The following is a 27,088-nucleotide window of genomic DNA, read 5'->3' as shown; positions in this document are numbered from 1 at the left end:
TCTCACAATTAGTTTTTTCAATTTTTACATTTTGAAACAAACTCAGAATTGCATGTAAAGTCACAAATAAAAAAAAACTGAATTCTGACATTTAAACTTGCATTTAAAAAAAACAATTATGAGTTTATATCTTGTAACTCTGAGAGAAAAAAGTCTGAACTGTAAGTCTTTTTTTAATGCCGTGGTGGAAACAGACACAGATTTATTTCCATGCATTTCTCAGAAGACAATGCCATTATTTTGCTTCTCAAGTAAATCTTTCTTGACATAAGAATGTTTATATATTTGTAAGACAAGACTAAGACTGCGGAGGAAGATTTTAAGCATTTATTAATTTATTTTTTGTTTGTGTGACCTCATAAAAATGTCTGACCTCATTATCTTTCAGATTCTGTCTTTATTCAGCTGTTCTTCTGGCCTCATCTTAGATTCGCTTCTACTGATTTGTAAAACACAAAATGAGAAGATCTGCACTTCTTCAATCAACAAAAGCATGGTGATTTATATGGCGAAGCTCGAAAAGGTGCAAGGAATGTATCATAAAATGATGACTTGCTCACTGTATTCTTTTTAATGAAGAACAGACTCACATTCAGGCTGATGAGCTGTTAAGTTATTGATTGAAAATCTCTTTATGGTTGACTTTTATTATGCTTTTCCATCTGCTATTATGCACAACAGAAGTTCAGAAATCCTGCTCAAGTTTGTGTTTCACAAAGTAAAATCATGCATGTTGGCATGATATGGGGCTGAGGAAATGTTTGATTTTGGATGCACTTTGCTATTAATCGTGTTCAGGTCTTACCTGGCGCTTTCAAACGTAGCCGAGGGAGTTTTCCCGACTGCTCCAAAGCCCACGCCAACAGCCAGACCCTCTGAAACACAGAAAACACACACCTGTTACACTTCACAGGCTTTCACACACACCCCTGCACTGATCATCAGGACAGAACTCAAAAAGGAGTGCATTTACACTCATCAGATGTCCTTTGAAGGCAGTTTGTGAGATGTTAGCCATGAGAGGCTTCGCAAACACTCATCTGTCTGGTAACTGTCTGCTTCTTGGGTCACTGTGGCTTAGAAATGAATCTGCAGGCCGTCCTGAAGATACTCCTTTCCTTATTAAAGAGCCCACAGCCATTAAAGGGAGAGTCGTGTGCTCATTTACTCTCCCTCATGCTGTGTGGGACATCAGAAGAGGCTTTAAACCATTTCTGTTCCATATAAAGTCAATGGGGTGCAAAGTTGTTTAGAAGGCAACATCCATATATATATATAGTGAAATAGAGAGTGTGAAAGAATGATTATGTTATCAATAAATTATTAAAATTTTTGCCATATGTTAACTTTGTGAAATCTTACAATGATTGTAAATTTAACAGTGAATTATGCAATGGTGAAAACCTGTTAATTGGTTTATAACTTTTAATAAGTGAGATTGATCTTACAATTTACAGTGCAATAAAATCAAAACTGACATTCCCAGAATTCGACACTTTTCACATCTGATGGCTTTTCATGTTTTTTCTTAGACACCCCCCCCCCCCCATTATAGACTGTATGTACATTATGATTTCATGTTAGAAAATTCATGTTTATTGCATTATTTTAGTGTCTGTTTTTGGTGTGTTTTACTGCGTTTCTGAAAAAAAAAAAATATTTGAGTGAGTATTTGCATAAATCAAGAAAAGATTTCAGAAAATTCTGAATTAAGTTCATTTGTCTTACCCTATATGGAAGCCTGTTTCTGACACATGATAATATATATATACACATATATACACACATATACATATATATATATATAATTGGTGACTTTATCTCACAATTCAGATTTGTGAGATAAAAACTCAAAATTGCGAGATATAAGTTTTTTTTTTAATTGCTTTCAGTTTGATTATTTTTTCCATTCATATGCTATTTAATATGTAATGTTTCTTGTGTTTTTTCTGGTGACTCTTATATTAATTGTGTAGTGTTGGATGAATGGCTTTCCAAACGTGTTTCCTATTTGCTCTCACTTTCCTGTGAGGCTCTTTTGTCACTGGTGCATGTGTGAGGACGTGTCTCGATCTCATGTGGTTTGTTCTGCTATCTGAGTTTAGATTTCAAACATCGTACACAGATGCACTTTTTTCAGTCCAGCAGCATCTTAGCCATCTGAAAGCTGACATTCATTCAATCACAGTCCAATTCTATTCACATCATCCACTACAGAGCTCCTGCAGTAACACAGTACATAAGTGTGTGTGTGTGTTTGTGTAAATATTATAATTCATAACCATCACTCAGATTAATCAGATCTTTTTATTTTTTAATGTTGAAGGACTCCTGCATCGGTGTCCGAACAATTACAAGCAAATCTGAAAAGATATCCCAGAAGTGTTTGTGCTTTATGAGGCTATACTGTTAGAGTAATGTTAGCTGTAAACTGCTGGATTATAGAAGTTTGTTAAAATGGTAAGAGAGAGGCTCTACCCTTCTTATGATTATAAAGAGTTATTTAACTGTAATTAGTACTATTAGCCCACTTCCGTCAGGTCATCTGCAGTCAGGTTTCTTATTTTTCTTGAGAAAATGTTCAATGTTTTTCCTCAGCATAATCAATGGCACGGTTTAACTTCATGTGGCTCATCTTACCCTCTCTCTAGGCTCCAATTGAGACCACCATTTTTTTTTTTTGGAAAGCCATATTTTGAAAGCAGTTTATTTTACATCCAAAGTGATTATTCCCAAGGATGCACCACATCCCTAAATGTATGTCCATATTTATTACTGTCTTGCGCTCGCTTTAAACACACAGCAAATAAAAACTGTCTAAAAGCACTCCACTCTCCCCTATGTACATTTAGAATTATATGCATATTTTAATGTAGTTTATTTGCTTTTAGTTATTTTAATACTTCTCATATTTTATTTTATTTCAGTTAATGTTTTTTTTTCTATATATATATATTGTTTTTTCAGTTAATGGTAATAAGCCTAGCATGAAGCTTAAAAAAAAAAAAAATCTTATTTTAAATTATGGGTTATATTATTTTATTATATGGGTTAGTTTATCTTATCTCACTTTGATATATAAATTAAAAGCAATTCTGCACATTTTCTCCCACAATTAGCAGAACATGTAATCGATAAATAAATAAATGTGTAGACCTATATTTGATGTTTTATTTATTCGTGATGAAATATAAAGCCTAATAGTTCAGACCAGTTTTAATGACACTTGTTATTAGAGCTTACGAACAGCACGATAAGATTCCCCAGAAATCACATTGTTGAAATACACTTCAGGCTAAAGCTGCAGGTGAACCCACATTTCCACACGTCTGCATGTTAACCACAGCAACACCGCTGCTCTGAGACGTGCAATGCAACGCTAAACGCTCTCAAGCTGTACGCAGAGATTCATTACAAACGTCTCGTCTAGCTGATCCATAAAACACATCTTGCCTCTCTCAGCCTCCTCATCATCACTCACACGCTTTAGAAGACAATGTATCTCTCCATCCGAATAACACCCTGAGGGCCAAATCTCTATTATGACTTGAAATCTGGAGAAATGCTCGACTTAAAATCATTCATTAAAAGACGAGATGAATGACATCAAATCTCTAAAAGTAAAAGCAGATGCTGGGTTGCATGTGTGCAATATTTGTGCTTAATGAAATATGACGGCTGATTTGTCGGCCGATGTGATGCAACAGAGTTTTGATGTTTCATTTATTTTAATAAGTGAGTCATGCACATCATTAATGGACAAACTGTGCCTCGGGATTCCCATCACAATCAATGAATCAAAAGAAATCGTATTTTTTCAAAAAATAAAAAACCTCACTTACATCTCCTTTGCAGTGACACAGATTAAATTAATCAATTTTGGACCATTTCCGATTTTTACACTATAACGACCTTTGACCTTTACCCAGAAATCTTTATTACTGTCCTCATTACATGTTTATTGTTATTATTATTGTTTATGACAGTACAAATGAACACTAACAAATCTGGTGATGCACCATGTGCCTCTGGAATATTGTGCATTATCTTTTATTGGATTGACTCAAAATACTCAATATTAAACACCTTTTCCATTCCTGTTTCACACAACAGGTCTTTCTGGTTCTCAAATCTCAAATCCACTATAATTTTATAAATAAATGATGGTTTGGTGTCACAGAATTGATAGTTTTTTTGTTTTGTTTTTATATTGAATCTAAACTAGAATACTGCATTTAAATTGTATACATTTGATGAAAAATATAAGAATTTTATAGAATTGATGAATTAAGAAAATATCTATTTAAATCTTACTGAAAAACAACTAAATCTCCCATTTAAATAAGCATGTTAGTTTTCCTTTTCTTTATAACAGAATATATATATATATATATATATACATACACACACACATATATATATATAAATTTGATGCATAAATATATAGCTGTAAATTATATATTGAACTTTTAATACATAATATAATATACATAAGACAAGGTTGAAAATGGTGAAATACAATGCCACAAGAAAACAAAGCGTTTAAGCTTCCAAAGCACAAAGACACATGGATAACAAACATAAGATGCATGACAACACAGCAGTATTAAATGGGCCAAAAGTCGCCCATCAGACCTTCCCTGCAGAGCCCTGAGATGAATCTGAAAGCCATGACCGCAGGAGAACACTCAAATAAAATACTGCTTCAAATGCACATTAATAATCTGTCACAACATATATGCCACGCATCTGCATATATGAAACTTTAATGTCTAGCTGCCAGTGCACAAAAACAAGATCCGTAGTCGATGCACAAGATCAATATATGATGAGTTGCAAAGTCTCTCTCACACATCAGTATAATAAAGTGTCAGATAGTCAAACACCTACAGTGTGTGCATGTGTGTGTTTATTTGAGCTCTGGGATGCACTAGTGGCTTCATGCATGCATACTAGAGATTAGACAGCACTGCTTGATTACACACAGGAGACACCACTGCAAATAACTGAACACTTTATGACCAGCTCACCTTATGCTCATCTCTGACAGCAAACCGATGGGGAGCAGAGGAAGGGTCTGGTGCAATTTCGCCCACAGCCAAAAGAGCAAATATAATTTTCTTTTCCTGAGTGCAATCTATATATTGAATCAGGGTTGGTTCGCTCTCAAAGGACCATCTGTTTGCTTTCAGATTAGTTGTGATATCTTTGCAGAAGGGCTTTTTTATGCTTTGTTCATTAAATGCTTTTGTAAGAAGCTGTCTGATGGGAAGTGCTACGATATCCTCCAGCCAGATTGTGAAGCTGACTGTATTTCACAAGGTTATTCAATGCATTTAGTTGCACTTAACTTAATGAACTGCAGGCGAATATGAAAATCAGCCCAGTGTTTCCCAAACCACACACACACACACACACACACACACTTAAGACCATTGATCTGCATGGTTAACCTAATAATGTCTTCATGTAGCAATGAATTCCATTAGATTGTTATTACACTACATCATTCCTGTTTGATCCTCTCACAATGCCTGTGTGTCTGTGTGCATGACAAACACAAGGCTTATGTTAGTGACTAATGTTAGTGTTATTTTTTGGCCTTTGCATGTAAAAAAAAAAATAATAATAGAAAAAAAAATTCTGTGGAAGATTTGCATCCGTGACTCTGTACTAAACACAAATCCAATGAACTTGAAATGGTTAAATGGGTCATGAGTGTCTAAAAATTCTTTTTTTAGAATAAGGCTTACAACATGTGCCGAGTTCTTGTGTTAATGTTGGTTAAATAGGATTTTGTTGTTTTAAAATATATTTTACTTTATTATTTTTGTTTAAATATGAATTATTTAATGATAGTTGCACCACATAATTGACATCCATATTTACAGCTTTAATTTTAAACTATTTTTATTATTACTTTTTTTATAAATTGAGGGTTTATTTGAATTGCATTTAAATTGTTATGCATTTTGCATGACACACTTTTAACATAAAAATAATAAACTTAATGTGATGCATGTTTGTCAGGTCAGGTATATTCATAAACTAAATATGTGTTTTAAATACACAATAACCAGGTTTATATATTTATTATCAATAAATATTTTTTTTTACTAAATGACTGAACGGCTAGTCATATTTTAACAATGTTCATACTTTTAAACTTAAATCTAGTTGTTTTCACAATGAAATAATGTATGCACTTACATTTATATATGACAAAAAAAAATATGCATCACATTACTTTTTTTTTTTTTTTATATCCCAATGGATGGACATTTTATATGCAGCCAATCAACAGTAACCATAAATGAACAGTCACATATTTGCTTTAAGCAGTGGCAGATCCATTAAAAGCAGTCACCTAGACAGCTCTCAGACTTGTACTCTTTATAGGGAGCTTTCACAGGATTGCATCTGCTCTCCGTTCCACTCGCCGCTCTCACCGAAAATCATTTCTGACATAGTAAATAACTTTCTCCATGTGCTTTACTTCACTGCCCCTGACTTCAGCTGCTATCTGCCTGCACAGAATCAGGATAAGCGGCCCGCATTTGGGAGAAAGAGAGTTTTTACCTGCTTAAAGCTATCAAAAAAGAGAGATTTTTTTCAAGAATGCAGCATTGCATCAGTGTCTCATCAATGTTTCAATCAATGTGTTTCATCTTTTGTCTTCTCCAGATGTTAACTGATGGACTGCTGTGGATTATTGTGGATTATTGTGCAAATGATCTGCAGACATTTGACCTCCACACTGTGAATAAAAGCTCAAGCCTTCATGCCATATAATGAGGGCATCAAAATAAAAAAAACTACAATAAAATAATATAAAAAATAGAATATATAAAAGATTCACAAGGCTTAAATTTAAGATATGTATATTTGCATTGCATATAAAATTCTGCTGTTTCTAATCAATGTGGATTTAAATGCATTTTGAAAATATGATTATTTAAATAAAATCAAATAGGTGCAAATAGCTGTTAATAAACTACGGCATAATTTATTTGAGTGCAGAGATCTGGTTTATGCACAACTGATGAATATGCATCACCTTAAATTGAAATCCAAATGCATGGAGATTTTAAATGCAATTTAGATATTAATATCTTAAATGTAGGCCTAGATGCTTCATTTAGGCTCTTTACCTTGGCTGTCTTGGAGTTAAAAGTGGTACATTTCGCTTTGTTTCTAGTAGAAAAACAGACTTCTGGGAGAGAAAATAAACAGAAAGCGACAGAAGGAGCAATGAAAAGCGAGATACAGACTCAACAAAGCCTGCTGGGGTTTCACTGCTGCTTAAGAAACAGCAAAGGAACCTAATGAATCCACCGGAGGAATCAGTGCCATCAGGAGGAGAAGCACTCAACTCAACCTTATCAAACATCCAGACATCCACATGAGTTATCTCTACCAACGAGCACCAGAGCTTCATTAACATGTCACTAGAGCCTTGTGGCTTTGCAATCAAGATCTGAGGTTAGAAAGAGCCACAAAGAGCTCCAAAACCTCCCAATGTCTCTTTCTGATCCTAATAGCACATCCCAGGATTATTCGAGGAGATGTTGCTCTTTCTGATTCTCTTTAGAGTGCTTCCTATCTTTGATGTGACAAAGAAGAAGATGAAAGTTGGTGCTAATCAGGAAGTAGCGAGCAGCTCATGTCCCGTTCTCTCACACGCTCAGAAACCAGAAGAAATGGTTGTGCAGTGAACACTGAAGAAAGTAATGGGAGGTCTCGATATCATGGGCTTTGGATTGTGTTGGTAATTAAAAAAAATTCAACATATTTAATGTCTAAGAAAGCACTGAAGAAAAGAGGCACTCAACTGAAAGTAAAGTGAAGTCCTAGGACGCCTACAAGATAACTTGAACTCATGCATTTAAAAATAAAATAATTTCACATAATGATGATATAAAAAAAATATTGACATTACTTTTATTAACCATAACCACCATATTATATAATAAATATTGTCTGAGCTAATTTCCGGATTGTTTTTCTATAAAGTTGTCTAGTAAAAATATTTTAAAAGCTGAAGTCTTGACATGATTCTTAACCCTATAAATAGTTAAATAGTTGTTGTTGTTGTTTTTTTCAGGCTATTATAAACTTTTACATTGCTACCACAATTACAGCATGAATGAAAACCCTAAAACAGAAGAATTATTACCGCCTAATTAATAGAGCTCACATTTATGCTTCTAAATACTGGGCGCATTTATTTCCATTGAAAGTGCCTCGTAATCAACTCGACTGTAATGACTCGCCACTAACTCGATTTTGATGAGTTTAAATTCTGTTTTTGTGTGTTAATTAACATTAAGCCCAATTTTGTAGATCCAGATGGCTCAACAATTCATTGTGATGAGACTTAATTCCAGAGGAATAATGAACGACAAAAAATTAGCAAAAAGTCCTCATACTACCAAATTTGGTGATGCTAAATTTAAACATATCAATAAAAACATTCGATTGTGTGTATATATATATATATATATATATATATTTTTTTTTTTACAAAATAATTAATGTACAACCCGAATTCCGGAAAGTTGGGACGTTTTTTAATTTTAATAAAATGAAAACTAAAAGACTTTCAAATCACATGAGTCAATATTTTATTCACAATAGAACATAGACAACATAGCAAATGTTTAAACTGAGAAAGTTTACAATTTTATGCACAAAATGAGCTCATTTCAATTTTGATTTCTGCTACAGGTCTCAAAATAGTTGGGACGGGGCATGTTTACCATGGTGTAGCATCTCCTTTTCTTTTCAAAACAGTTTGAAGACGTCTGGGCATTGAGGCTATGAGTTGCTGGAGTTTTGCTGTTGGAATTTGGTCCCATTCTTGCCTTATATAGATTTCCAGCTGCTGAAGAGTTCGTGGTCGTCTTTGACGTATTTTTCGTTTAATGATGCGCCAAATGTTCTCAATAGGTGAAAGATCTGGACTGCAGGCAGGCCAGGTTAGCACCCGGACTCTTCTACGACGAAGCCATGCTGTTGTTATAGCTGCAGTATGTGGTTTTGCATTGTCCTGCTGAAATAAACAAGGCCTTCCCTGAAATAGACGTTGTTTGGAGGGAAGCATATGTTGCTCTAAAACCTTTATATACCTTTCAGCATTCACAGAGCCTTCCAAAACATGCAAGCTGCCCATACCGTATGCACTTATGCACCCCCATACCATCAGAGACACTGGCTTTTGAACTGAACGCTGATAACATGCTGGAAGGTCTCCCTCCTCTTTAGCCCGGAGGACACGGCGTCCGTGATTTCCAACAAGAATGTCAAATTTGGACTCGTCTGACCATAAAACACTATTCCACTTTGAAATAGTCCATTTTAAATGAGCCTTGGCCCACAGGACACGACGGCGCTTCTGGACCATGTTCACATATGGCTTCCTTTTTGCATGATAGAGCTTTAGTTGGCATCTGCTGATGGCACGGCGGATTGTGTTTACCGACAGTGGTTTCTGAAAGTATTCCTGGGCCCATTTAGTAATGTCATTGACACAATCATGCCGATGAGTGATGCAGTGTCGTCTGAGAGCCCGAAGACCACGGGCATCCAATAAAGGTCTCCGGCCTTGTCCCTTACGCACAGAGATTTCTCCAGTTTCTCTGAATCTTTTGATGATGTTATGCACTGTAGATGATGAGATTTGCAAAGCCTTTGCAATTTGATGTTGAGGAACATTGTTTTTAAAGTTTTCCACAATTTTTTTACGCAGTCTTTCACAGATTGGAGAGCCTCTGCCCATCTTTACTTCTGAGAGACTCTGCTTCTCTAAGACAAAGCTTTTATAGCTAATCATGTTACAGACCTGATATCAATTAACTTAATTAATCACTAGATGTTCTCCCAGCTGAATCTTTTCAAAACTGCTTGCTTTTTTAGCCATTTGTTGCCCCCGTGCCAACTTTTTTGAGACCTGTAGCAGGCATTAAAATATAAATGAGCTAATTAAGTGGATAAAAGTGTAAAATTTCTCAGTTTAAACATTTGCTACGTTATCTATGTTCTATTGTGAATAAAATATTGGCTCAAGTGATTTGAAATTCCTTTAGTTTTCATTTTATTAAAATTTAAAAAACGTCCCAACTTTTCCGGAATTCGGGTTGTAAATGGTATAATGCTTATGCACTTACTGTATCAAAATAACAAAAAGCATTAACATTGTATCATATGAGTTATAATATGCAGAGGAGTAGGAAAATATGGTCAAATACTGCTTTTAATGTAAAATAAGTTTAAAAAAAAAAGTTTATAAAAGGTAAAAAAAAGTTTTTTTTCTTTTTTTTCTTCTCAAAATCTGTAACTATCTGTTACTGTTTGTAAGTAATGAAACACCCACATATTTAGCAGAAATCATCTGGATCACGTTTGCATTTTTTATTTATTTTTTCCTGTCACTGGCCATAATTTGAACCTAGAAATCAGAATTAGGCATAAATAATGTCTTCAGACTCATTCACAGATGTGAAAACAGGCTGACAACTGAACATATAGTTGGCTCAAAAACAGACTGGAATCATGTCTTTGTGACAGTTTTTCTGCTGATTATTGATAATGCAAGACCTTTTCACCTTAAAGATGGCTGTCAAAAGCACAAATGCAACAAAATGAGTCAGATTTTGTAAGAAAATTATGACATGCTCAAGCAAAACAGACACTATTTTTTGGAATAAGCAATCTAGAATTAGTAAGAAACAAGTATTGAATGCAGTTAATATGTTGCAGGGCAGTGTGTTCTCAGCTTAAAAAAAAATTAGGTTAATTATTTCACATTGCATGCAATTTAGCATCCAATAATAATGAGCTGAAAAGATGCCAAAATACTTATGCACATCTGGACAATAAAAAGCATTTAACAGTGCAGGTAATCAGCTTTTAAAGCTCTAATGTACTGCTCACATCACTCAAGAGAACTAACCGTGCTTTTGACACCTTCAGGGAGAAGTTTTTGAAGCTTCAGCAGCTACAGGTGCATTCTTCTCTCATTCTGACCTTTTCAAGATCAAATCGGCCAAAAGCACTTTAGATCACACATCAGAGACCCGAGGGAAAGGTCAGCTCATCATAATGTCACGGGACAAGCTGAATACAACTACACACGAGAGACTGAGCTGATCTGTGCGGAAAACCAAGACAGTTGAACTAATTAAGGTTCAAAGTGGCAAGGCTTTAACAGTGAAAAGGGGGGGGGGTTGAATTCCAGCACATTCCACTGGACTCGACTCGAAAATAAAATAAAATCATAAAAAAAATTGGAAATATTATTGCAATTTAAAATAGCAGTTTTCTATGGGAATATCTGTTAAAGTGTAATGTATTTCTGTGATGCTCCGCTGTATTTTCAGCATCATTCCTCCAGTCTTCAGTGTCACATGATCTTCAGAAATCATGAAAATATGCTGTTTACTGCTCAATAAACATTTTCGATTATCAGTGCTGAAAACACACAATATTTTTTGTGGAAACTGTGACACATTTTATTTTTCAGGATCGAAAGATGAATAGAAAGTTCAAAAGAACAACTTTTATTTCAAAAATAAATATTTAGTAACATTGTAAAGGTCTGCACAGGCACTTTTGATTAATTTAATGCACCCTTGCTGGATAAAAGCATTAATTTCTTCCAAAATAAAAGACTGCAAACTTGTACACTGTCGTTTCGTTCTGATGATTCATTATGAAAAATCCTTGACAATATGTCACTTTATGAGAGTCTGCTGGCTCAGTAAAAAAAAGCACATTCAGGCAGAAAAGAACAGAGTCACTGTGTAATTAAGTGTGGAAAACATCCTGTTTTACATAGTTTCACTCTTGAAAGCGATGCTGGAGGTGTGTTTGTAGGTCGTCCAGCAGAATTCAAGACGTCTTGGAGAAGTGTGCCTGATTTCAACGGCTGTGAGACGCACATTGAGGATATCTGAGACACTCTGCAAGCTAATGCACTCGGACTACATGTCATCTACATTCACCTCACTGCTCAGGAACGATGGAAGCAGAGCAAAGAGATCGGAGGCCGAATGATTAACAAATGCATCAGGGAGAAGCGTCCTCTCAGTGATGTGATCAAGTGCTGCCGAAAGCGCTGCTGATAAAGAGGAAAATAAAGGCAGCATGGTGCAAATGCAAAGGAGAAGATGAAAAGCACTGGAGCTGGAGGAAAGAGACTTTTAAAATGAGTTTCACCAGGGCTCAGCAGACAGGAGCCACATGTCATTTAACTACAAATATTGAATATCGTAATTTTTACAAAGTTGGTTGTTCATTTTCAGTCAAGCTCTGTTTTTATTTTAGACTCTGCTTTAATTTTATTTTATATATACAATCACAGTAAGAGTTTGCGATCCGGAATAGACCGGTGTCAGACTGAATCTTGTTTTAAATTAGCCTCGGTTCAACTGTCCATAAATGTATAAGCTCTTTTATAAAAAAAGCTTGTTGAACACAGGTGTACTGATCGAAAGCCTGTCGCTTTGTCAGCATGGAAATAAACATATGCAACTCATGTTTCAGTGTGGGATCAAATCACTGTTTGAAGCGCCTGTCTTAGGAAAAGGTCACATGCAGATATTAATAATTATGCGACAATGCTTTCTCATAGGATTATGCCACACAGGCTCATGAATGATAGTGAGATGGATAATGTTGAGTCATTGCTGAAGTTGAGACGCATAGAGAGATGTGCTATAGAAAGGCACATGTGGACCTGAATAATAGAGGAATATAAGGTGAAACGAGGAGAGACTAACCAGGAATGTTGTGTATGGTGATGGCCAGGATCAGCAGAACGACTCGCCTCCAGCTGCTTCCTGTTTGACCGCTCACTTCCTGTGCTTTGGGACTCACGTCATGCTCCTCTGTGTTGCCGGTGTTTGGACCCCTGCGTCTTTGATACACCTCTCCATTCTCGATTTTATCTAAGATCAACAGAAACTGCATGTCAAACATCTTCTCAAACGTACTTTTTTTGGAGAACAACACATTTTAATATGCACACCCTGAAAGGATCTATAAATATATAATTAATTAGTCAGTATATTAATCACACTATCTCAACAGGACTGCAAACCTGATAGAAAATGAAATGGCATTAAAACGGCTGATAAAATGGGACCTCTCGAGGTTGACCAGCAAGATCTTCTAACGCAATTTCTTTCACGGACCGTTTGTTGAAGTGAAGTCACAGATAGATAGACAGACAGATTGATTGATTGATAGATATTATTCATAAACATAGCGTCAAATGTCATGTATGTAACCATAGTTCCCTGAGAAGGGAATGAGACACTGCGTCCTCTAGGGTCACTATGGGGAATGGTATACCCCCACTACCATGTTGAGGGGAGTGCACGCCAGAAAACCAAGGTCGAGCACTAAGTACCAACTCTACCATAGCCATGGGAGTTGCCCCAAAGAACATCTTCATGGCTGTCAGTGACATTATCCCATTCGGCCAAGGGCCTGAGCTACATACACTAAAAGAAATTACCTGTTAAGGGCTGGGCTGGAAAGCTCAAGGCTTGGAATCAGAAGAAAGAGATTAATTTAAGGGGATACGGCTAGGTGTCTAAAAGAACCACACTGGACCCTGTCCTGTCACCCGGTTAGCATGCACACTTACCACAACGTGGAATTGAGAAACTGCACAGAAGATTAGCATGTGCACTTACCATAGCATGGATTTAGAAAGATTCTGAAGTATCTGCTCACAGATGCCCAGAAGTCCTCAGACACTGAATCGTGAGCGGCAGGCTCAAAGACAACCATTTGAGGTGAGGGGAACAATGCCTGACTTGACCAGGAGAGGCAGCTTATCAGGGAAGCAGGAAGTGTCCCAACTACCTGATGTCACAGCCACAGAGCTCAAGAGCAGAGGGGAGGAACCCAGCTCGACCGAAGTGACCAACAGCCCAGAGTAGAGGATCTAACTCTCGAGTCAAGAGAAGGACTCACCCAATCTGCCCAGGACCGGCAAGTTTGAACGGCCCCTCCCACAGTGAGGGGCGCACAGCCATGTCCGGGGCCAGATAGATTGCAAATGGGACATCAGAAATGGGATCCTGCAAAAACGGGATCACACATTTCTAAGGGAATAACAGGGTCCCATTTTAAAGGCAACTGACCAAGAAGGGGGGCCCTTACAGCACATACTGGGATCGACGTAAAGCTGACCTTCAAAGAGAGGGGTGTGCTTCACCTCTACCAGAAGGGGCGCTTGATTAGAAGGGGTAACCAAGCAGGGCCCGATAAGAGACAGTCCACTGGAGCAGCTGGACACAGTCTCGATAGAGAGTGTGAATCCCGCATAACCAGACCCGATAGAATCTGAATAAATAGCAGGACCCAATAACCATTAATGCGTATTAAGCTTACTGCTCCTCAAAGCAGAAAGCACAAAAGAGGGGTTTCCACAGAAACACAAATCCCTCTTACATCAGGGAACGTAGTGTACTCCAGCCCACTCCGCAGAGGGGTGATTATTGGTTCAACCATAAGGGCAGTGTGACAGCAAGGACCTCCGGGATCGAAAACATCTATGACCTATTAAACATGTCTACTCTTCATGCTCTGTTAACTATGGTTCCACTAATAATAAACATATTACATAAAGCATTCATATTTGTCCATGCCCATGTTGATTGGATTAAAAACTTGAAAGCACGGTTTCACAAACGGGGCTTATCTTAAGCCAGGACTGGGCCTTAGTTAAATTAAGATATTTAAGCAACTTTTACAAAAATGCCTTGGAAGAAAATGTTACATGTGTGCATCTTGACAGAACGATGACAGACGGACATATTTTAAGATATGCCAGAGCAAGATATTTTCAGTTGAGACAGCTCAAACATGTTTTTTAGTCTTGGACTAGTTTAAGCCTTGTCTGTGAAACCATAGGGAAAGTATTAGTTTAAGGTACATTTAGAACAGATAAAAATGTGCGATTAAGTTGCGATTATTCACGAGTTGCGATTAATCATGCGATTAATCGTGATTATATTTATTATTGAATGACAGCTTTAAGTTAAAATGAATAAAATAAAATGTAGGCTTATGCTGGTAACTCATCAGTGGATTTTCCTCGTCAATATAGGCTATATTTTTTCACACTTCTCTTTTTCACTAATTCAAGTTTTAATACGAATGAACCTCTGAAGGGAACTGATTGTCTTCAGAAAAGTTTCATTTGCATTTTAATTTTCCCTGATAAGGTATCATTTATGAGCTGAGCTGCTTTGTTTACCATTACTGGGCAAACCACTATATTTCTGACGTTCCAAAAGCACCTCCTACTGGCAGAGAATGAATGTGCATTTTCAATAATCCAGTCTGCAGTTTATGTTCAGACAAATTTGAAAATTCACCAACATAAATCCGTTTTAAATAATAGAATAATTTATTATTTCGACTCATCCCTTTTCTTAAAAAAAAATGGTTTAAAGGTTCAATTGTGAGGTTTATAATTTTATAATTTATTTAGTTTTTTGTTAAAACTTGTATTTCAACGGCAAATCAATTGCTATTTCATGGTCTACAACATGAAATAATGAAAGTCTCTGCTAAATGAATAAATCTAAATGTGAATTAAAGAATCCCATTATAACATGTACATAAAAAATGTAGAAACATTGGACACAACAATATGGCACCATTGTGCAGCAGCAAGCATCACAACAAAAAAGGAACCTCAAGGTTGATCTAGTTAAATGTGTGCAAATGTATAGAGCCATTCTTGTATTTGCCTGGGGCCCCCAATTCCCTAAATCCACCCCTGATCCATTGACCATTTAATTTCTAAAACATACATTTTTATATATTCTATATTAACAATGAAATAATTAAAAAGCTATATAGTCATTTTATTAACAAAACTATATATTATATATTATACAAACTTACTATATTGTATGCAGAACACATATTTTACATTTATATTTTTATATTTATATAACTGGAAAAAAAGTTTTTCTACAGTAGACAATAGTGGCAAGATTCAGATCAGTTCAGTTCAATGCTGATTGAATTTAGAAAACTACTTGAAAAGACCTTTTATGTGTGTGTTCCAGGCCTTGTTTGTATACCTTGCTAATGAAACGTGCCAATGAATTGATCAAATCAAACACAAAGTGCAACATAAACTATTAACTAATCAGTTGTTGCTGAGTTCAATACAGCCAATAAATCATTACTGTAGTCTCATTACTGTAGTCGACTTGTTTTCCCACGATCAATATGAAGACACTGCTAATAATCAGCAGTATGTAAAAGAACAAACGGCTCTTTTCAAAGCTGACCTGAGCTTTTATCTCCACAAGGAACTCTCAAATCTCACTGTATTTATCACAGCTTTTATCGCTACTTAAAAGCCAATTGTCAAATCATTTATTTCCTTTAATCACTATAAAAAGAAGGAAAGAATTATGCCAGGAGTCCATCTGAAAGTCCACCAATTACCCTTCACCTGGGAGCACAAATATGAATACATATGGTGAGAATTAACAGATAGAAGACAATGACACTGATGACCCTCTATTGTCCTCTCTGAAACGCGTCTCCCCCAACCACACACGCAATCTCATAATGAATGCAGATTACTTGGGCTTAAAGATCATGAGGAGCACATCCTTCATGTGTGATTGCTGGAGCACACACAGTAAAAGACTGGACGATTTTCAGATGAGAGCTGAGGTGAGTTCACATGTGGAATATGAAACAACATCGCATGTGAATTAATTATGAGGGACAGACAACAAGTAAAGGCCAAACCTGCTTCATAAATGTTAACGCTGTCACAACATGGCCAGATATAATAGTCCAGTATCAAAATTTCCTCTGCAGTGAAAGTTTGTTTCAATATAAGTTGCATAGCCATACAATGAAAGCAATGTGCATTTCATGAATATTCACTGAGAAATTATAATATTAATGAATACAAATAAAAATACAATAAATAAATAAAATTAATCAAGATTATTTATAAAAACAGAATTAATCAAATAAATATATAAATAGAAATGTGGCACATTAGGTTCCATTTTATTTAATAATTAAACTGGAGCAAATATGTCGCACAGCCATAAAATGTAACAAGCAATGCACATTTAATGGCTATTCATTGAGAAAATATATAATTAATTATTTAAATAATAATAATAATTTAACTAATTGAAATAAAATAATAATTACCAGAGAAAATATGCTGCACAGCGATAAAATGCAACATACCTTGTACATTTTAATAAATAAACATTAAGAAAATAGTACAGATGCCATTTCAGCCTCAGTGAGTCTTAGCTTAGTCTTGTTTTAATTAATAAGATACAGGGTTATTATCATTAACCAGAAGTCAATCAAATAAAGAAAAGAAAAGAATGAATATATATTATATGTTATAAATATATATATTTAACTGGAGCAGAAAGCATGCCACAGATGAGTGATAGAGAATATATTCACACTGATAGATGAATTAATTGCAGGTTCTTAGATAAAAGCCATAGATGAAAGTCTCCAATTGCCAAAAATGTGTTGTACATTTTTCAGGTTGGCAGCCACAATGTCTCTAAAATGAATAAATAATATATCTGAAACTATCAGAACAGTCTGTCCGAAACAGCTGCTCTGTCCATTACAGAATCTGAATTAAAAAGCACACTTTATTTGTAGTCAAATGACTTTAGCTTAGATCTGCTCGTGGAATCACATGATGAGGGATGCTGCTGCTTGGACGTTCAGTGAAATACTAGACAGTAATTTTAAGATGTTTGCATTGTGATGAAGTTAAGTAGTTTTTGCGATGTCTTGTTCAGTCAAACAAGTTCCCACCAAAATCTCTATGATACTCCGGTGCCTAGATATGACTCAGTTGTTCCCTTAATGTAAGTATATGTCATTTTCTGCACTCGTTTAATCGTCTGCCAGGTGAAAATAGCTTTGAAAAGTGATAGCATACCCTTCACAAGCTACGCAAATTGAGATATCATTCATATTTACAGCTTGCCTTAGCAATAAATAGTTGTGTCATGGATTGTACCAAGCAGAATTGCTCTATTGCTATCGTAAAAAAAAAAATACCTAACCCTAAAAAAAAAATTCTAACAAAAGGTTTCTCAGCTGTTTTTTGTAGTTTTAGGTGTCCTTAATAACATACTAAAAGTTTACCAAAGTTTGACCACTAGAAAAGTGTAATTTTCAAGATGGTATCCAAGTTGAGCAGGAAGCCCTTAAAATATCCTTCATTATTTGACTTAGTCAAGTAATCTTGGTGTCTAACCCCATGTTTTCTGGGTCTATGAATCTGTTGGATTTGTCTAAATTGCATTGACATGATTACATACTTATGGAATGCATGATTTTGTGAGAATACTGTAAGGTTTTATCATTGTTTGGGGTGAACCAGAGATGTAAACAATTCAGCCTATGTCATGTAACTCCCACTCAGTACGTGTTTTTTTTTTGTGCTAAAACACAGACTTTACATTCAATGTAAAAGTTATTGAACCCAAAAGTAACTTAAATTGGATTTGTATAACTTTGATCATAAACAACCCTGTATTAGCCCGAACAGAGGCCTGTGTTTGAAACCTCTAAAATGGTCACTTATTTAAATTTTAATAAGGTAATACATATGTAATGCATCCTCTATAGATGTTTTTGAGTATAAAGGTGGCATTATACTAGGCAAGACAAGTTTATTTATATAGCACATTTCGTACACAATGGTAATTCAAAGTGCTTTACATAAAAGAAAAATAATAACAAGAATAAAACAAGCAATTTTAAAACTTTTAAAATTATTAAAAAATGTACTTATTTAAAATGAATTTAAAAACAGTTAGAAAATGATTTAACATAAAATGAAATTAAAAAAACTGTGAAAATATAGTGCAATCATTTTGGACACTGCACAGTGCTCATTCAATAAACGCACAGCTAAACAGATGAGTTTTAAGTCTAGATTTAAATGTGACTAGTGTTTTAGCACATCTGATCTCTTCTGGAAGCTGATTCCAGCTGCGGGCGGCATAGTGACTAAAGGAGGACTCCCCTTGTTTTGTGTGAACCCTTGGTATTTCTAACTGACTCAATCCTAATGATCTGAGTGCTCTGTTAGGCTTATATTCAGTGAGCATATCTGAAATATATTTCGGTCCTAGGTCATTTAGTGACTTATATACGAGTAAAAGTACTTTAAAATCAATCCTAAATGTAACTGGAAGCCAGTGTAAGGACCTGAGGACTGGTGTGATATGCTCAGATTTTCTGGTTCTAGTCAGAATCCTGGCAGCAGTGTTCTGGATGAGCTGCAGCTGTCTAATGGTCTTTTTGGGAAGGCCGGTGAGGAGCCCATTACAATAGGCCACCCTGCTGGTGATGAAGGCATGAACTAGTTTCTCCAAGCCTTGGCTGCAAAACAAAAGATCTAATTCTTGCAATGTTTTTTAAATGATAGTATGCTGATTTAGTTACTGCTTTGACATGACTATTGAAACTAAGGTCTGTCTCCAGAATCACACCAAGATTCCTGACTTGATTTTTAGTTGTTTGACCCCTAGAGTCAAGGTATGCATTCACCTTGAACACTTCATCTTTGTTTCCAAATGCAGTGACTTCAATTTTTTCCTTGTTTAACTGAAGAAAGTTCTGGTACATCCAACTATTAATTTCATCAATGCATTGGCAGAGGGAGTCAATTGGACTGTAGTCATTTGGAGATAAGGCTAGGTAAATCTGGGTATCATCAGCATAGCTGTGATAGGCTATTTGGTTCTTTCTCATTATTTGACTTAGTGGGAGCATATACAGGCTAAACAAGAGCGGTGCAAGTATTGAGCCTTGTGGGACTCCGCATGTCATGGACGTCCACTTAGACTTATGCTCTCCTAGACTCACATAATATCCTCTCCCTTCTAAGTATGACCTGAACCATTTGAGTACCATCCCAGAAAGCCCGACCCAGTTTTCCAGTCTCTCTAGTAGTGTGTTATGATCGACAGTGTCAAACGCAGCACTGAGATCTAGCAATACCAGCACCAATATTTTGCCAGAGTCACAATTTAAGCGAATATAATTTGATCATATCATACTAAACCCAACAAAACTAAATTCACAATTTTCAGCAATTCAGAAGATGGTGGAAGAGAATACTGACATTTGATATTGCTTGACTCATTGAAATGTTGTTGGCAGCACAGTGTATACCATTTTGCTCAAACAAAATTCATCCTTGACTACTTAAAAAAAGAAAAGTTCTTTATTTTTTTGTCATTTAATTCAAAAAAGTAAACTTTTGTATATTCTAGATTCATTGCACACAAACAGAAATATTTCAAGAGTTTTTTGTTTTAATTCTGTTTATTACGACTTACAGCTTAGGAAACAAAAAATCAGTATCTCAAAAAATTTGAATATTCCATTTTGAGCTTGATTAGTTTTATTAATTATGAGTTTAAATACTGGGTTCAGAACATGCAACCACAATTATGGAAAAGACTACTGACTTGACAGTTGTCCAGAAGACAATCATTGACACCCTCCACAAGGACGGGAAGCCACAGAAGGCTGGCTGTTCACAGAGTGCTGTATCAAAATATATTCATAGAAAGTTGACTGGAAGGAAAAAGTGTGGTAGGAAAAGGGGCACAAGCAACAGGGATGACCCCAGCCTAGGGAAGATGGTCATGAAAAGCGATTCAAGAACTTGGGAGAGCTTCACAAGGAGTGGACTAAAGCCAGAGTCAGTGCATCAGGAGTCACCACAACCAGACGTCTTCAGGAAAAAAGAGCTACAGCTGTCACACACCTAGAACCAAGCCACTCCTGAACCAGAAAAAAAGCATCAGAAGCATTTCACCTGGGGTGAGGAGAAAAAGAACTGGACTGTTACCTAGTGGTCCAAAGTCCTCTTTTCAGATGAAAGTAAATTCAGCATTTCATTTGGAAATCAAAGTCTGGAGTCTGGAGGAAGACTGGAGAGGCACAGAATCCAAAGACCAGTGTGAAGTTTCTGAAGTCAGAGGTGATTTGGGGAGCCATGATGTCTGTTGGAGTTGGTCCATTGTGTTTCATCAAGTCCAGAGTCAATGCAGCCATCTACCAGGAGATTTCGTAGCACTTTATGCTTCCATCTGCTGACAAGGTTTATGGAGATGCTGATTTCATTTTGCAGCAGGAATTTAGCACCTGCCCACAGAGCCAAAACCTCTTCCAAGTAGTTTGCTGGCCATGATATTTCTGTGCCAGCCAACTCACCTGACCTGAACCTCACAGAGAATCTATGGGGTATTGTGAAGAGGAAGATACAAGTAAGTATCAAAGCACCGCTATCAAAACAACCTGCAGTGCCACAGGCAGTAATTGCAAAAGGAGCCCCAACCAAGTATTGAGTGCATAATTAAACCTACTTTGGAGATCTTGAACATTTCTGTTTTGTAAATCTTTTTTTGATTGATCTCTGAAAAATATTCTAATTTTTTGTCGTAACCATCAGACCTCAAACAAAAAAACTCTTTAAATATTTCAGTTTGTGTGCAATGAATCTAGAATATAAAGAAAGTTTGCTTTTTTAAATTAAATTACAAAAAAATAAAGAACTTTTCCATGATATTCAATTTCTTTTTACATGTACATGTACTTGTTTTTCCCATAAATATGCTTGTAATCAATTGCTTTAATATATAATTGTACTTGTAACCACTTATCTATCATGCACATATGCTAATTAGAATATTACATGGCCAAAACATGTATCAGGCACCAATATTTCTGGTCTAGGAGGAATACAAAGGAGTAATGGTCATTTTAAGGTCCTGGCGGCTACCATTTTGAAAATGGGGCCTTTCTTGGAGTCAAACTTTGGTAAACTTTTAGTATGTTTTAAGTACATTTGATACTACTGTAAACCACTGAGAAACCTTTTGTTAGAATTTTTCGGGGGTCAAGACATATTTGCAGCTGACTATAAGAAAGTGGCATGAACCAAAACACAAACAAGCATATCTTTAACTCAAACATATTTTTATTTAAAGGTCAGAACGGCGTGCTAGAGAAGTCCATCAAACTCTCTCCACAGGCATGCAGTTTTTCTGTTGATTACTGATCGTCTGCTGGTTTTCTTGACAGTATGCTAATACGTGTTCTGCAGCTACATCCCATATCACGGATTGATTTGCATAACAGGAGACTCAAATCTGTCTTCAGCAATCAGTCATAAGACCTTTTCAAAGCAAATTATACCTCTGCACAATATGCTATAAAGAGAAAGAGGAGTATGTGACAGTTTAATAACTTGAAAAATGTGTAATGGCTGAAGTACAATGAACTAAAAGTATATATAAAAACCCTATTAACAAAAAAAAAATTTAGGTTGGTAAGATTGAAAGATGTTGCTTAATAAGACTATCCGTCACATTTATTTGTTCAGAAATACATTAAAAACTGCTAAATATTTTTACCATTTACAATAGCTCTTTTATATGTGAATATACTGTAAAATATAATTTATTTCTGTGATGCTCCGCTGTATTTTCAGCATCATTCCTCCAGTCTTCAGTGTCACATGATCTTCAGAAATCATGAACATATGCTGATTTACTGCTCAAGAAACATTTCTGTTTATTATCAATGTTGAAAACAGTTGTGCTGCACAATATTTCTGTGGAAACCGTGATACATTACATTTTTTTGTATTCTTTGAGAAATAATGAGTATAAAAGAGCACAATTTACTTGAAATAGAAATTTTTTTGTTACGTTATAAATGTCTTTCCTGTCACTTTTGTGTCCTTGCTGATAATAATAATAATACCCCAAACTTGGTGTATGGTAGCGTATATATGGCTTTAAAACACATTTAATATTACATTTATTTCTACACTTGCAGTATAAGCGCTTTTATGCCCTTTCTGGAGCATGACAGCCACTGTATGCTTCCTTTGCACCTCATTCAGCCCAACATCTCTTGTGTTCGACAGGATAAATAAAGTCTCATGAGTCTGACTGATATGCATTTACAGATACAACACACTGATGCTGTCAAACACACTAGAGCTTGATTCACTGCGATGATTTTACCCAAAACAAAGCAGGAGACATCAGCCCCCTCTACTGGCCGGATGTGACCCACTGGGGCACTTTAACCCAATTTAGGCTCATTTTAATGCCAATATTAAAGACATGCACTTTTACACAAACACCCACACACCTACAGCCCATCATATGCAGGAGATCTATAGAAATGAAACCGTGCATTCTCCTTTACATCTGTACAGTATATCAAACATCTCTGTCCATCCACAATCATATGATGAATATGAGGAAGCAATAAAAACTAAATTCTGACTTTCAGTGTTCTGCGAGCTTTAATATGTTAGTTGACATTCAAACAATATAAAAGATTATATGATTAAATAAGTGAACAATTATAATACTTATAACCAATTATAATTGTAAACTAATATATTTAATATTACAAAATATAATATTTAATGCAATAAAATATAACTGATAATTTAATGTGACAGTTACTGCCGTTGTTTTTTATAAATACATTAAGATATTTTATGCCCATTATATAATAATAATATAACTTAAAAAATATTTAAACCATTTTACTTCTTGTGACATTTATTTAGTATTAAATATATAAATACATTATATGCCCATTATATTATATAATATAAATATTATATAAAATGTGTATTATCTTAAAAACCGTTGCAATTTTTTTTATATAAATGCATAAACATATTGCATGTCCAGTACATTATATGATATAACTTCTATATTAAAGATACTATTACATGTGAAGATTTTTTTAATAAACAAATAAATACATGACACGTCCATGACAACTTAAATATTAGAAATATTTTTTACTTCATGTGACAGTTATTTCATTTTAATACATATTTAAATATACAAGAAGTCCATTATATTTCATAATATAACTTAACTAATATTTTAGTTAATTTTTTTTTTAAATAAATATTGTATATTACATCTCCATGTAGCAGTACTTGGGGAAAAAAAGGAAAACCAATCTGAAAAGCCTTTGAATTGTCATTAAACTCTTAAAAAGAATCGCTTTTAATATCTCATATCCTCCAAATCACATAATGGAGACATAAAATGTTTGCTTTTAATATTATATTTATTAATGTATTTTTATTAATTATATATGCATTAATATATGTATAATTATATATTACTATGTATAATGTATTAGTGTTTATTACAAAACACAAACAATAACTATCTAAATATTCATCAGCAATTAAAGACAACCTCTGTCTGACAGAATCCTTAAAATTAGAAATAAAAAATGAAAAAATGCAAAAGGCATCCATCCCAAAATAGCAGTCATCATAACACAGCGTGCTTGTGCAAATTCATTGTTTCCATCTAATATCCCTATCTTCACGTCACCATAGAAACAGTCAAACCCAAGCCATCACACAGCTTGCATAACCAAGCTTACATTCATAGTGTATATTCATCATGTGTCTAAGCGTGCATATTCACAGAATCACGCCAGCAGCACATGCACTCCATAATGCAGCACGAAACACACCACACACGCTGCTTTGACCTCAGCTCACCTTTATGTGAGCAGGCATTGAACAGCAGAAAACGCTCCACATGTCATTATGAAACAAGCACACATTCATCAGAGCTGCTCTCGAGCTTTCAGCTCTGTAGTTACTAAACTAAAATACATTTCATGATTCCATAACTAATCTAAAATAAAAAAGTAGTGTTTGATGCATGGTACTGTGTGAAATATTTACAAACTGCTTAAACTCTCTTACTTTTAAATGGTAGTGCATGATGGTTTCCAAGGGCGTTTCTAGGATTTTCATTTTAGGGGGGCTTTTATGATTAAAAAATATTATTTGACTGTTCAGAATCAGAATCAGAATCAGAATCAGAATGAGCTTTATTGCCAGGTATGTTCACACATACGAGGAATTTGTTTTCGTGACAGAGCTCCGCAGTGCAACATAACAGCGACAGAACAAAAAACACAATAAGGAATAAAAAATACAAAAAAATACAAATAGGTGGGTAAGGATTGACAATATACAAATTGACAATGTATGGCAGGTATATTAAAAAGAGCATTTATGTATGTACATGTATATTATGTGGAAAAATTGTAACTGTACGCTAAGTATGTGTGTTTGGATAAATAAGTGTATGTGTATATAAATATAAATATAAGTAGTGTAGTGTGTTCCATGTATGTACATGTATATTATGTGCAAAAGATTTACGTGTACGCTAAGTATGTGTGTTGGATAAAAAGTGTAGTGTAGTGTATATAAATATAAATAGTGTAGTGTGTCCCACAGTTATTATCAGCTGTTCATAAGATGGATTGCCTGAGGGAAGAAACTGTTCCTGTGTCTGGTCGTTCTGGTGCTCAGTGCTCTGTAGCGTCGACCAGATGGCAACAGTTCAAAGAGGGAGTGTGCTGGATGTGAGGGGTCCAGAGTGATTTTAACAGCCCTTTTGCTCACTCTGGATAAGTACAGTTCTTGAATAGATGGGAGGGTTGTACCGATAATTCGCTCAGCAGTCCGGACTACCCTCTGTAGTCTTCTGAGGTCCGATTTAGAAGCTGAGCTGAACCAGACAGTTACTGAAGTGCAGAGGATGGATTCGATGATGGTGGAGTAGAACTGTTTCAGCAGATCCTGTGGCAGGTTAAACTTCCTCAGATGGCGAAGGAAGTACAACCTCTGCTGGGCCTTTTTCACAATGGAGTCAATGTGAATGTCCCACTTCAGGTCCTGAGAGATAGTGGTGCCCAGGAACCTGAATGACTCCACTGCAGTCACAGTGCTGTTCATGATGGTGAGTGGGGGGAGTGCAGGGGGGTTTCTCCTGAAGTCCACGATCATCTCCACTGTTTTGAGCGTGTTAAGCTCCAGGTTGTTGAGACTGCACCAGACAGCCAGCTCTTTAACCTCCTGTCTGTAAGCAGACTCGTCACCGTCCTGAATGAGGCCGATGAGTGTGGTGTCATCTGCAAACTTCAGGAGCTTGACAGAGGGGTCCTTAGATGTGCAGTCATTAGTGTACAGGGAGAAGAGCAGTGGGGAGAGAACACAGCCCTGGGGAGCTCCGGTGCTGATTGTACGGGTGCTGGATGTGTATTTTCCCAGCCTCACTAGCTGCTGCCTGTCTGTGAGGAAGCTGTTGATCCACTGACAGACGGAGGTGGGCACGGAGAGCTGAGTTAGTTTGGGCAGGAGGAGGTTTGGGATGATCGTGTTGAAGGCAGAGCTGAAGTCCACAAACAGGATCCTCACATAGGTCCCCGGTCTGTCTAGGTGTTGCAGAACATAATGCAGTCCGATGTTTACTGCATCGTCCACAGACCTGTTTGCTCTGTAGGCAAACTGAAGAGGATCCAGCAAGGGTCCAGTGATGTCCTTCAGGTGGGCCAGCACCAGTTTTTCAAATGACTTCATGACTACAGACGTTAGAGCCACAGGCCTGTAGTCATTTAGTCCTGTAATTTTGGATTTCTTTGGGATGGGGATGATGGTGGTGCGTTTGAAGCATGAAGGGACTTCGCACAGCTCCAGCGATCTGTTGAAGATCTTTGTGAAGATGGGGGCCAGCTGGTCAGCACAGGATTTCAGACAGGCTGGTGTAACACAATCTGGGCCTGGTGCTTTTTTCCTTTTCTGCTTCCTGAAGACCTGGCGCACCGCATCCTCGCTGATCTGTATTGCAGGTGTGGGGGAGAGGGGGGATGCAGGAGGTGTGAATGGTGAGAGCGCTTGATTGGAGAGGTGTTCAGGGTGGGTTGCAGGAGTTGTGAGTGGTGTGAACAGTTGTTTGGAGAGGCATTCAGGGTTGGTTGCAGGAGTTGTGAATGGTGAGAGCGGTTGATTGGAGAGGTGATCAGGATGGGTTGCAGGAGCTGTGAATGGTGTGAACGGTTGTGTGGAGAGGCATTCAGGGTTGGTTGCAGGAGCTGTGAATGGTGTGAACGTTTGTTTGGAGAGGCATTCAGGGTTGGTTGCAGGAGTTGTTATTGGTGTGAACGG

At 36.2% G+C, this 27,088-nt stretch overlaps 1 protein-coding gene across 3 annotated transcripts in view; it reads right to left on the bottom strand.

The window, feature by feature from the left end:
- The window catches only part of LOC132121161 (zinc transporter ZIP11-like), a 105,439-nt gene that overhangs the window by 21,406 nt on the left and 56,945 nt on the right, over positions 1-27,088 (bottom strand). For all 3 annotated transcript variants that reach the window (XM_059530345.1, XM_059530343.1, XM_059530344.1), the window contains exons 6-7: positions 12,780-12,947; positions 806-875 (exon numbers count right to left, since the gene is read on the bottom strand). In XM_059530345.1, the coding sequence (XP_059386328.1) occupies positions 806-875; positions 12,780-12,947 (238 nt within the window). The remainder of the gene's footprint in view (positions 1-805; positions 876-12,779; positions 12,948-27,088) is intronic.

This window comes from Carassius carassius, chromosome 39, assembly GCF_963082965.1.
Source record: "Carassius carassius chromosome 39, fCarCar2.1, whole genome shotgun sequence".
In the NCBI taxonomy this organism is placed as follows: domain Eukaryota; kingdom Metazoa; phylum Chordata; class Actinopteri; order Cypriniformes; family Cyprinidae; genus Carassius; species Carassius carassius.
The sequence above is the reverse complement of the archived record's forward strand: the minus strand, read 5'-3'. Positions and strand labels throughout refer to the sequence as shown.